Here is a 13,755-nt window from a genome sequence, read left to right on the forward strand (position 1 = left end):
CATGGCTAGTCCCACAATGGTACGAAGTAAGGCACGACTCAACTACCTCCTAACCTACAACCCTAATACTCGACCTCCACATCTTCCTATCAAGTGTCATGTCCTCGGAAATCTGAAGCCTCGCCATATCCTGCCTGATCACCTCTCCCCAATACTTGTTAGGTCGCCCTCTACCTCTTCTCGTGCCATCCACAACCAGCTGCTCACACCTCCGTACCGGAGCATCTGGGCTTCTCCTCTGAACATGTCCGAACCATCTAAACCTCGCTTCCCGCATCTTGTAATAACAAGAAGTCTAATTCTGGAGAAGCAAATAAAATATATAAAGCAACAGCTGCTATATATGATATAGATGATGAGGTAAAGTTCAGGTTTTTTAAATCATATCTTAGTCTGACAAAGTTCAGTTTTCTTATCCTATTCTTTAGACTACCTTAAAATATGTACTTTTGTTGACCTCATTTTCCTTGGAAAACAAGAAATATTATCTAGAGATACTTTAATAAATTCTATATAACATGGTCCCTTATTAATCAAAATCTACACAAATAAGACAGTGAACTTGCCCAAAAAATAAATCTGAGTAAAGAAGAAAAGTATGGAATCTGTTGTTGTATTTGTAGTGCCATTTCCAGCACAAGGCCATCTTAACCAGCTGCTACAATTTTCATGTCTGATCTCTTCATATGAAATTCCAACTCATTTTGTTGGCTTCCAAACTCACATTCAGCAGGCTAAATCAAGAAACCTTCAAGATATGCAGAAAATTCAGTTTCATGAACTCCCAACTCCAGATTTTGAGTCACCTCCTCCTGTTCAAAATTCCACCTCAAAATTTCCAACACATCTTCAACCATCTTTTGAAGCCTCTAAACAGCTACATGAACCGTTTTCGAATCTCCTACATGAATTCTCCAACAAAGTGAAAAGAATTGTTGTTATACATGACCCTCTTATGTCTTCTGTGGTGCAAGATGTTTCCTCCATTCCAAATGCAGAGTCCTATGCCTTTAATTGCATCTCTGCTTTCACTCAATTCTTTAGCTTTTGGGAAGCTATTGGAAGACCTTTTCCAGTTGAGGGAATGCCAAAAAATCTACCATCAATGGAAGGGTGTTTTTCCTCGGAAATCATGAATTTTATGGCTTATCAGTATGAGTTTATGCACTACAGATCAGGAGATGTATTCAACTCATGCAGATTGATTGAAGGAACTTATGTTGATATGTTAAACAAGTTGGAAATGAATGCAAACAAGAAGCAATGGTCGATTGGACCTATACTACCAGATTTAACAATGGTTGCAGGCAAAGATTCAAGAAGCAGGCACAAAAGCTTGGAATGGCTAGATAAACAAGCTCCAAAATCTGTTCTTTACATCTCTTTTGGATCGACGACTACAATGACCGATGAACAAATTCAAGAATTGGCTATGGGCCTAGAAAGGAGCAAGCAAATGTTTTTGTGGGTGTTGAGAGATGCAGATAAAGGAAATGTTTTTGATGGAGAAAGAAGAAAAGCAAGATTACCAAAAGGGTATGAAGAAAGAATGGAAGGAATAGGTATTTATGAGCCATTGTGGGTGGAATTCATGCATGGAAAGTATTACAATGGGGAGTCCCTATATTAGCCTGGCCAATGCACTCTGAACAACCTTGGAATGCTACACTAATAACTGATATTTTAGAAGTTGGTATTCAAGTGGCAGAACAAGCTCACAAAATGGAATTGGTTAGCTCATTAACAATTGAGAAAGTTGTAAATAGATTGATGGTGTCTAAAGAAGCGGAGGAGATGAGAAGTAGGGCTGAGAAGTTGGGGAGAGAAGTTTGGCAATCAAGAAATGAAGGAGGTGTTTCTCAACTAGAGCTCAATTCCTTTATTGATTATATTAGTAGATAGATTGCTTTTGATTCACTAAACTTGTCTAGTTTTTGGCTGTGTATTACACTAGTGTGGCAAAGATTGAGGGGAAAAAATGTATGTCTTTTATTTGAGTAGCTTTCATCTTTTCTTTGGTCAAGTTAGATACATTTTTATCTTTTACCTTAAATAAAAACATGTTTTATGTCAATCAACTACACCTCAATTTCAATATAATTCTAAACCAAATTATCAACTTTGTTCTATGAAAAAATATGACACCTCCTTATCCAGCTGATATAAAGAATTTGCTACACTAAATTTAATTGTTAATACGTTTTTATCTTAGCTCTAAGAAACGATATTGAAACAGACAGAACTGTACCCATATGTTAATCAAGAAGATAATCATGGATTCAAGCAACAGCCTCATGTTGAAGCATCTCTAACTTAACAGATTAGTGAATTTTATTAAAATATAATGAATTTCCAGCAAGGATTCCATGTAGTTCAGACAGATAATCAACTCAATGACCTCGAGCAAAATCTGGAGTTAACACTCTGCGATGGAAAGCCTAAATCAATGGTACATGGCCTTGCAGCCTCATTTATTCCCAAGTTATTCAGCCACTTTCCCTAATAAAAATGCTTATATCAAAGCACTAAGATCAGGCCACGGCACGTATAATCCCACTTATCATACATCCAAACTCATCCCATTTGTTGAGAAAAACGTGAAGAATTCAAAGGATCTAAAAAAAAAAAAAAAAGAGAAGTATCAATCTACAGTAACATAGACTCTGGACTCTCTATGTAGCCTTTGAATGCTTTGAGCCATTGTGCACCAATTGCGCCTGGACAAAAGGAAATTATTAAGGTTAATCGTGAATTGCTTTTTAAAGAAGTGGATATGAAGAACCAACTATCTAATAGCCAGTAAAGTCACTCACCATCAATCACCCGGTGATCACAGCTCAATGTTACAGACATCATACTAGCAAACTTATACTGGTCTTGGCCCGAACCAGGTATCACCCTTCTCTCAGCTGTTTAAGAGCAAGTGGTGATAAGCACAAGATATCACAGCTGAAATAAATCAGTTCAATGAGATGCAAACTTACCAGAACCAACAGCTAGGATGGCTGATTGTGGAGGGTTAATGATGGCACAAAACTGTTTTATACCAAAAGGCCCTCCCAAATTGCTAACAGTGAATGTTCCTCCCTGTGAAAAAAAGAAACAAGAGTTGAATAAAATATACTTTTGTCCAACTATGCAAAAGAAGATATTTAACTGCAATGCACACCTCATAATCCTGTGGTTTTAAGCTGTTCTCTTTTGCTTTCTGGGCTAAGTTCTTCACTTCCTCGGCAATAGTGGATAAACCTTTCTTATCAGCATCCTGCCAACAATGCGGATTTTCTAAGATGAGATATAACAGGTAGTAAGAATCAAGAAATATCCAATTACTATAAGCAGCAGACTGGGATGAGAACGAACCCTGACAACAGGAACGTAAAGTCCATTGTCAGTCTGCACTGCTACATTGATATTTATGTTGTGATACCTGTGTTTGCAAGAAAGAATGCACTATTAATATACATAGCAAATCTCAACAACAGAAGTCTTCTCGCACATATATTCCACTTACTGGCGAATGTAATCATTGGTCCATGAACTGTTGCACTGAGGAACTTTTCGAAGAGCTAAAGCAGCAGCCTGCAATGAAGTTACCCAGGTCATCTCTCTCTGAGACAGGTCACCACAAATAACTGACGACAATATCTCTTATACACCCCGTATTATGTACTCCTTCCTTTCCAAATAAAGTCGAAACAGTGGTCAAAAGACCTAAACATAAGTGTAAAATTTACATATTTACACCCATTTCTTCAACATAAGCAAAGTTTATATATTTAGAAATTATATTAAAAGTATCACTGAAAATTGTAACTTCTTTGCCTATCAAGAGAAATTTACAACTTTTTACAGTTAAACATATTTATTATCCAGAAAAAATGTAGCCAAGAAAATCAGTTCGATTTCCAAATAGTTCTAAACATCACATATAATGGGACCGAGGAATATCTGTGTTTTGACAAGGCGCAGTAGTTAAGAAAGCAAGTTAGAAGTTATTCAGATTTCTTATGAGAGAAATCTACGACATTCCGGCTCAAATTTTGGCACAGACGTCCATGCGTAGTCTCTCTCTTGGGTTTTGACAAGACTTTTTCTCTCTTTTCTGGACCCTTCACGAAATACAGAAAGGCTAGAATCGACTCCTTGAGACGAGATAACAAGACCATTGCTCTCTTTTCCTTCTTCCTTGTCAGGTGGCACAGTGGATCTAAATGGAGTATTTCATACCTTTATTACAAGATCATTAACAGATAACTTCTTTCCTCCCGAAGCCTCTTGCAATGAGTTGAGCTGGCTCCTCAATCTGCAGACCAAGCAACAGGCAAGATAAATAACAGAAAAAAAATCAATTTGGCTGTTGAACAATGAAAGTAATACTTACTCCATAAGTTTGTCGACGCATGCATCCACAGTCAAATAGTAATGGGGAATGGTTTGCTTTGACAGCAGCAACCTAGAAGCTGTCACCTGCACAGATTACACCAAAACTGGTATTAGGACAAAACTTGTGCTTGTAAAAGAAGTGGGTAAACAAGAAGTATACCTAACAGGCTAACACTTAATACAAGGGATTAATTGGAGATAACATGGACGAGCATCTAAAATTGGCTTATTCTGGGAACACGAGGATGCATACCCTAGAGGTGTAAATAGTACCTTTCTTATCTGTGAAACAGGAATATCTGTGTAATCAAGAGATGCCTCAGCCTTGGCAGCTGCTGCAGGGGCTTCCTTTCCTCGAGAAGCTACATTATCAAGGGAAAAATAAAGATCATTGATTCTTCTAAGACTACATAACAACTTCTTTCCATCAGCAAAAAAAAGGAGATAGTTCAGCGACATAAAACCAATAGTAACATCAACTAGCATATAAGTATATATGTGCAGACTAGAAAGAAGGTTACCAAGATAATCTTCAATATCAGCCTTCACAATACGTCCCTCAGGACCTGTTCCTTTGATGTTTGAGAGAGGTATCTGCTCATGTTCATACAAATGCAGAATTAACCTCAAGGCTAAAACATATTAACCTGAATCATATTTTCGAAGAAAATTTAACTGAAGAAAATATACATTGTGATCTTCCGCCATTTTCCTAGCCAGAGGACTAGCAAAAATGCGATCTGCCGGAGGCGCACTAGGTTTAGAAACTTTTGTCTCTGATGGAGTGACAGGTTTCTCGGCAACCTCTTCTTTGGGAGGAGGTGGAGGAGGAGGCGCTTTCGGTGAAGGCGTAGCATCCAATGTTGAAGGTTGGTAATCTTTAAATTTTGCAATGTCATCTTCCTCTTCAACAGTAATAGCAATCACCTACAGAATTTCCAACATTCATCAAACAACAAAAATTATGATTGATTCTCACAATGATGTCGCTTTTTTTGGCATGTAGCTCAAGGCACAATAAGATTCACAGAGGAAAGAACTTCTGCTGGGTCAACTATATGAGATTAGGAGCTTATTGTGACTGACCTGATGGATTACAACATAAAATAGGGAATTGTCAGGTTCACTATTCAGCTATTAGCTAAAATATCAAAGGTTCAGCAAAGCACCAGCCTAGAAACAAAGTACCAACTAGAATATAGGTCAAAAGAAGGGACTAGAAGGACCAAATTAGCCTTTGTGGTGGAATGTGCTGTGTATGCATCAACTATATAAATGCAGATCTATACAAGTATGTAGAGATTTTACATCCACGCAGTGCAAATCCTCAACTAACAAGTGAAAAATTCAACAATACAGATAACGGTGAGCCCTTCAACAATACAGATGACAGTGAGTCCCTTTACCACATGGCTTAAGGTCTAAATTATCCAACACCAAGATAAACAGTCCAAATTGGTACTCTCAATCAATTGGATTAAGCATCAATACCTCTCCAACTTTGATACTGCTTGTTCCGTCTCCGCGAAGAATCTTAGCTAGATATCCCTCTTCCATGCACTCCATCTCCACTGTTGCTTTATCCTATAGGGATTGAATGAGTAGCATAAATACCAGAATCCAGAAGTTAAGACACATAAGGGAGAAAACTCCCTCAACAACATCATGATAAAAGAAGCTTAAAATGATCATACTGTTTCCACTTCACATAGCACTTCACCAGGAGAAACTTTATCGCCCTCTTTCTTTAACCATCTGGCAATATTTCCCTGCATTACAAGTATGGAACCGCTGAGGCGCTAAGACAAACGTAAGTGGAAAATAATAACGATGCTCGAAGGAGCTTTAGTGAGAGAAGCTACATACCTCTGTCATTGTAGGTGAAAGAGAGGGCATACCAATCTCTTGGTGTGGAGGAAAATCTAAAATAGAGAAGACGCCAGATTAATTTGATTCCAAATTTGAGGGTTCTCCCACTTTGGTTCCATGTTTCCAAATTAAAGCAACTAAGGATAAGAAGGATGCCTCAGGCAATAAGTTCGAAAAACAGACACAAATACTAAAGCAGAAGATAGGGTAAATGTCAATGCAAATGACTCTATTAGTGTGCATTGACATGAAGTTGTCCTCCCATGAACCTTAACCGATAAAAATAGGACTAAAGTTGCAGCGAGTAGATAAATGCCCATTGAAATAAAGCATGGTTTATAAGCATTTTGAAGGATGCCCTGAGAACAGATTTTCTAGTTAAATAGCCAAAAGCCGAAGTGACACTAAAAACAAGTACCTGAAGCTGTGGAGAAACACCTCCCTGAAGGCACTTGTGATCTGACACAAAGAAGACAAATCAGAATCTGCTTCAAGAGTCTGATCAAAAAATTATTTTCTAAAAGTATTTTTAAGGGAAGAAGTAAGCCAGAGAACAAACCCTCTCATGAAAGCCATGCTAGCGGTGGAGGCGGATGGAGCAATTGCAGTTCTCAGAGCATTTCCATATGTTGCCACACATGACATCTACAGTTAGAAGCACGTTAAGATAATCTGATTGCTGCTCAAAATCCAGCAGGAAAGGCAAGCTATAAAAGAAGGTTAACAAAGAAATAGAGGTTTAGTCACAACCATGGGAGATACTGCTCTACAACTGTTGTTGGAGACTGCTGAACCTGAGTTGCATCTATTGAAACCAGACTGGCACCTTAAAATATCTGTAAAAGCACACATATTTGAGTCAATGATTACAAGGGAAAAAAATGAAACATCACCACCATGAGAGAGCCAATAACAAGAAAATAAGTGACCATTAGATGTTCAGAATGACAAACATATGATAACGTGGATAATTCATCAACAAGAATAATTAAATCTACTAATTTACCGTCTCCCTTCTCCACAGAAGGCCTCGTGCCATTACTGAACCAGCGGACAGAGTCATGCCGTAATAAATTTGAAGAACTTCTGATCTGCAAAGCAACGGAAACAGAAAAAAATGAGATGAACAAGTTCTGGAATAATTGAACACACATTTGAATGTTCCAAAGGGCATAAATGACGTAGATTAGGCGATGGCATTTCAAAGAAATGACCTGCATTCTAGGTATATAAAAAAAAAATCTGAGAAAGGTAAGTGTATTATTTTTAAAAAAAGGCACCAAGAAGGTGTTGTTCAAAAGTATTTACAGAGAGTCCTATGGAGCGTCCCTTCCTAATCTTAAAGGGATCCATGGGATCTATCATTGCCTCAGCTTCATTTACATAATTCTGTTTACACTAAAAGTAAGCAATTCATTTTATCTTCTGAATGGAGTTTCCTTTGTCTTTGAAGTTCGAAGCATTTGTCATTTATCTCTCCATATAGTCCAACTCCACCATATGCATGCAGAGATGGTATACTACCACTTCTTCTGATTTGTACTTCTTACTTCAATGCTTCAGCACTTTAACAGGTCACAAGTATCTTTAGGCATGGCCCATTTAAGTCCCACCACGTTAAGAAGCAGCTGCCACAGTTGACCAGTAATATGGCAATGCAATAAGAGACTGGCATTCTCAGACTTGACTCCACAAAGGTAACACTTTGAGCACAAATTAAATCTTCTTTTCTGTAGATTTTCATGTGTCAGGCAAGCCTTTCTAGCCACCAACCAAGTGAAGCATGCCACTTTTATATTGGGCATTTGTCTTACAGATTTTCAACAGAATTAGCCTATAACAAGAGTTCACTGTGAAGAATACCCTTGCTATGAGCTTTCCAGAGTAGTTTGTCTTGTCCTTGGGTCAAACCTCTAAAGGGTTCAAGTACTTCCAAGAATTCAGCCATTCTTCCCAATCCCCATGTCTCTTAAAATTGAATTCCATTCTCCTGCCCTCTAGTAATAGCCAAAGTAGCATTCAGTAAAACAGTGAGTCTGAAAAGAACTGGGAATAACTCTTTTAAGGGAGCCTGCCTAATCCAAATATCATTCCAAAAAGCAATCCTTCTTCCATCACCCACCACAAAACCAATATTTTCAACAACATTTTTCCATAGAGCTCTAGTACTCCTCCATAACCCCGTAGTCCAAAAACCTTGAGACTCATATTTTATACTCAAGTATATAATTCAAAGTATATCCCTTTCTTTTCTTTTCTTCTTTAACACCGCAATGTTGCTTGGACGGGTGCGGATATAGAGGTCGGATTCTTTATCACATAAGTTTTAGGATACAGGGGTATTGATCCGAGTGCGGATATGGGTGCTGGGATACGACTAATAAATGTATATTATGGAGTATATATTTCGATTAACTAAAGCTATTAAACTAAAACTAATTTAATTCTTTATGAACACCTAATATTTTATTCATAAGATGTCTCGTGTAATAGCAAAGCATTCTCCTAATTATACAACTATAACTATATATATCTATCAAACCAAATGCCCAATCAATTTATTCTTCTTGGTCATAAATTTAGTCAAAGCACCCAAGGTAAGTTGACCAAATCTGATATGGACCCCACGGCCACACCCACGTTGTGTCAACACGGATGTGCCACGTATTTTGAAGAGTCCAAGCAACATAGGATGAAATACTTATACCTAGAAAGGGAAAGCGAGAGACTGGAAAAAATAACTAAATACTAGCAAGCATTCCAAAATTGTTCGGCCAATTGCTTTGAGATTTCACCATAGATTAATATCAAGCACCAAACCATATGCCAAGAGTCTACAAGACTAAAACAAAATAGAAAAGATCTTTTTCCGCACCCAAGGGTGTCGCGAATGAACTGGGACGAGAACCATGAGGCCCCAAATTCAAATCTCCCATCTGCCTCTAAGCCTTGATGGACAGAGTTGCTGGGGAGCTAGTGTGTAATAACCGATGTGCGTGCAAGCTGGCTCCAAAAAAATCGCAGCTCAACCAGCTTGTGATTATCAAATGAAAATGCGCCTCGTTCAACCGAACATCAATATAAATGAATCGCACGGACTCCAAACTCGATTGACTTAAAATGCGGCACAACAATTCACGGACTAATATGGATCATACTACAATTGTAAATCAGACTCAAAATTATGCAGATTTTAGGGATTCAAATTGAAATAAACAAAAAGAAAAAGGAAATCTGAAGAATCACAATCACACCTTACCTTTTTGGAGTGACGAAGAACGTGAGTAGCATACGTCATGATTGTAATGGTTCCACAAACCAGAACACCTTTAATTCGGTGGTGGTGGCTTTTGGAGTGTGGAATTGGGCGCAACAAACAAAAATGGAGGAGCCTTCCCCTTAATACTAAGCTTAGCAGCCGTATGTATATTGTGACTTTCTTTTATTGAAAAGGGCAAAAGTGAATCTTTGTCAAATTACAGTGGCAAATATATACCGGTTTTATAAATGGCAGGGGCAAAAAATAACTAACTATTAATGTACAGACAAAAATATCCTAGGCAGATGTACTGGGTCAATTTTGGCCCTTTTTCGTTTATTATTACAAATAGTCGATCAAATTCATTATTTATTTTTTTTAATCAGTATATATAAATTATACAATAATTATATATAATTATACAAATATTATACATAAATTATTCATATATTATGTATCTGTCGATCATTTTAAGTTTAAGTTATTGTGTGAGCGGCTATTTTAGTTAATTCTGCTAAAGTTTAAGGATAAAATGCCTCCTAACCATAGACCTTTGTATGTATATTATGACTAAGGACCCGTTTGTCCATAATTTAATTTTTTTTTTTTTTTAATGTGTTTGTTCATAAAATTTCGTAAGTTTCTGGAGATTTTTCGAAAACGAGTTTTTCAATAATCAAAAAGTAGTTTTGACTACTTTTTCAAATTTTTGATTTTTATTTTTGCACACACAAAATTGTAATATTTTTACAAGTGAAATATATGTTCAAACATAATTTTAAATTTCAAATATCATTTTTCAACTTAACTTCAAATACTATTTTCAAAAATTACTTTTTTTTTATGTCCCACTAATACTCTTCCCCCACTCACCTCACTTTTTATATGTTTTCTATTTCTCTTTTATATTTTAAATTCAATTTTTAAAATAAATGGCTATAGCCATATTAGGTAGGCTAAGGTCGGTAATATAGCGCCTCTCAAATTCTGAAAATGCACTTATCTTTCCATTTACATTCGTTTTTATCTCCGCCCATTATTTTGGACAAGTTGTGATCGGCACCCGATCGCTAAGTTTGACCAAACGAATCATTTGTACTTATCAAAACTATTATAATTTCAAACTTTATATGCAACAAGGCAATACTTTAATCAAATACTTTTAACTAATTTGAATATCTAAAATAAATCCACTCCAAAACTTTATTCGGAGTAACTACTGAAATACTGTAAAATTATTATCAAAAACACATGAATCTTAACCCACCGACTGTGTCTATGAAACCTCTACTGATAAACTGACACACTGCTCAGGACATGAGATTTCCTGGCTAGTTCTCTAAGTAAACAAAAAAAATAGCAAAATAATGACGACTCAAAGGAATACTCCACGAACAAAAGCGGAGCTCACCAATAGCACTGGAAGTGAGGGAAGTCCTAACCTGTAGTCTGCTCACCTGCAAAATCAGTTCCTACGTTGTACCGCAGACCAACGCAGGTTCCCAGAAGAGAACGTCAGTACCATCCATTGTACTCAGTGAGTCTCAACGACAAGAAACGGAACTTTAATAAAATATACATTACAAGCAAATATTCTAAATGCATGAAAAACATAAAGCTTCTCAGAACAATTCTAAAATAATTGCATAACAACAGTTTTTATGAATATTCTAAAAGAATTTTTTTTTCTTTTTCTTTCTTATCTAAAAAAAAATACTTCACTTTATGCTTCGGGAGTTCCAATTATCCTGACTTTATGCTTCGGGAGTTCCAATTAATTAATTTCAAAGTTTCACACCTAAACTTGGAACTTATTGTTGATACAGGGAAAAAAAGGGAATTAACTATTCAATTATTACCTATTACTATTGTAGGATAATTGATAATAGAAAATTTTATACACCTAAGTTTAAGAACTAGTGATTTGTAAAGAAACTTAGAACTTTTCATTGACTGCGTGAGTAAGCAGCAAGGTTGTTTCGTGGCTGCCTCTTTTTCATATAAGGCTTTAAGCTTTTTGCTCTGCGCGAGTAAACAGAACTAGCGTTCTGCTTTGTTTAAAGCTTTAAGCCTTTTGTCACAACCCAAAACCACGTGACCGGCACCCAACCCGAGCGAACCAAACCATGTGTAATGACCCGACCGATCGTTTTGAGAGTAATAGCCTCGATCCCCTATTAACTGCTTTCCCCGTATCTTTTTCTGCTTATGTGACTTGTCGAGAGGTTTGTTTTTTGTTTCGAAGTGTTTTGGGACACTTAGTCCTTAAACGGAAGCTTAAGCCTTAGAATTTTGACCGTAGTCAAAACAGTATAAAGATGATTCCAGAATAGAGTTTTGTCAGTTCCGTTAGCTCCGTTGGGTGATTTTGGACTTATGAGCTTGTCAAGACTGTAAATTTGAGGTATGTAGCTGATTTAGGCTTGAAATGGCGAAAGTCGAATTTTTTGGAGATTTTGACCGGTAGTGGACTTTTTGATATCGGGGTCGGATTTTAATTTCGGAAGTTGGAGTAGGTCCGTAATGTTGAATATGACTTGTGTGAAAATTTTGAGGTCAATCGGACGTGGTTTGATAGGTTTCGGCATCGGTTGTAGAAATTTGAAGTTTCAAGTTCATTAAGTTTGGATTGAAGGGTGATTCGTGTTTTTGTTGTTGTTTGACATGTTTTGAGGGCTCGACTAAGTTCGTATGGTGTTTTAGGACTGGTAAGTATGTTTGGTTGAGGTCTCGGGGGGCTCGGGTTGATTTCGGGTGATTAACGGATCATTTTTTGTCTTATGCAAATTGCTAAAAGTTGCTGGTTTCTGGTGTTTTTGCACCTGCGGTGGGGTGACCGCAGGTGCGTACTCGCACGTGCAAGAGGAGGATCGCAGATGCGGGCTGGATAAGTTTGGCCTGGGTCGCAGGTGCGACATGAAGACCGCAGGAGCGGAGTCACTTCTGCGGAAGCTTGAACGTAAAAGCGGAGAGGCCTAGGAGGTTTGGGATCGCAGGAGCATAAGGGTCTCCGCAGAAGCGAGATCGCAGGTGCGATCCCTGGTCCGCAGAAGCGGAAACCCTGGCCATGAGTGGAATCTGCACTTGCGATAGTTTTTCCGCAGGTGCGGCATCGCAGGTGCGACTAGAGGTCCGCAGGTGCGAAATTTCTAGACAGAATACTTAAATGTAAGGGTTCGCGATTTTTGCTCATTTTTGACATTTTGAGCTCGGGTTTGGCTATTTCTTGAGAGCATTTTTGTGGGATTTCTTGAGGTAAGTCCCCTGTGCTTATTTTTGATCAATAATCTTGCTTCCCCATTTATTTTTTCACCTAGTTAGTGTGTATTTAAGGTGGAATTTGGGAGTTTGAGGCTAGGGATTTGAAGAGTTTGATTTTGGGTTTTGAGTGGTCATTCGAGGTCGGATTTTGATAAATTTGGTATGGTCGATTTCGTGAGTGAATGGACTTTCGAATTTTATAATTTTTGCCCGATTTCAAGATGTGGGCCCGGGTCAACTTTTTAGGACGGATTTCGAAATTTTTGTTAAAGTCTTGATTTCATTAATTAAATTAGTCTATTATAGTTGTATTTATGATATGTAATTGTTTTTGGCTAGATTTGGGCCATTCAGAGTTGGATATTCGTGGAAAAGGTATTGTTACCGATGGATTGAGCTTGGTTCGAGGTAAGTAGCTTGCCTAACCTTGTGTGGGGGAAATTCCCTTAAGATTTGGTACTGTCGTGATATGTGAGCGCCGTGTACGTGAGGTGATGAGTGCGTACACATGCTATTTGTTGAAAAACCCGATTTATTTTACTGATTTTCCTTTAATTTGAGTTATACTGTTTAAATGAGTATTAGTCTGTTTTCATTCTTAATTGAGCTATTCCAACATGCGTAGTTATCATGTTTAGTCTAATATCGCATGTCTATGTGCTTTAACTGCTTATTTGAACTTTGTGAAGCATACCTAGTTGATTTCCTGTTTTTTCTTGTTCTTTATCAGTCTTAACTGTAGAATTCTTGTTGTTAACTATGGTATTTATCGGTTGAGCTGTGTGTTTACTTTTGAGACTACGAGGTAGTTTCTCGGGAGTTCTCCCTGCATATTTACTTTTGAGACTACGAGGCGATTCCTCGGGAGTTCTCCCTGCACGTTTACTTTTGAGACTACGAGGTGGTTCCTCGGGAGTTCTCCCTGTATATTTACTTTTTAGACTACGAGGCAGTACCTCGGGAGTTCTCCTTGCACATTT

General features: G+C 37.6%; 1 protein-coding gene and 1 pseudogene across 1 annotated transcript; one reads left to right on the forward strand and one right to left on the reverse strand.

The window, feature by feature from the left end:
- The first annotated feature begins 562 nt into the window (after positions 1-562).
- On the forward strand, positions 563-2,002 carry LOC104098088 (zeatin O-glucosyltransferase-like; annotated as a pseudogene).
- A 307-nt stretch (positions 2,003-2,309) lies between these two features.
- On the reverse strand, positions 2,310-9,677 carry LOC104098084 (dihydrolipoyllysine-residue acetyltransferase component 2 of pyruvate dehydrogenase complex, mitochondrial-like). Its single transcript, XM_009604743.4, has 19 exons — positions 9,515-9,677; positions 7,262-7,346; positions 7,006-7,091; positions 6,815-6,900; positions 6,674-6,714; positions 6,253-6,308; positions 6,081-6,155; positions 5,878-5,970; positions 5,077-5,313; positions 4,908-4,980; positions 4,660-4,748; positions 4,385-4,470; positions 4,231-4,306; positions 3,515-3,582; positions 3,364-3,430; positions 3,170-3,265; positions 2,985-3,087; positions 2,814-2,909; positions 2,310-2,717 (listed from the first exon to the last, which is right to left on the reverse strand). Exons 1-19 carry the CDS (start codon positions 9,551-9,553, stop codon positions 2,647-2,649), a joined length of 1,623 nt encoding a protein of 540 aa, XP_009603038.1. The 5' UTR covers positions 9,554-9,677; the 3' UTR covers positions 2,310-2,646.
- Between the last annotated feature and the right edge of the window lie 4,078 nt (positions 9,678-13,755).

This window comes from Nicotiana tomentosiformis, chromosome 11, assembly GCF_000390325.3.
Source record: "Nicotiana tomentosiformis chromosome 11, ASM39032v3, whole genome shotgun sequence".
NCBI lineage: Eukaryota > Viridiplantae > Streptophyta > Magnoliopsida > Solanales > Solanaceae > Nicotiana > Nicotiana tomentosiformis.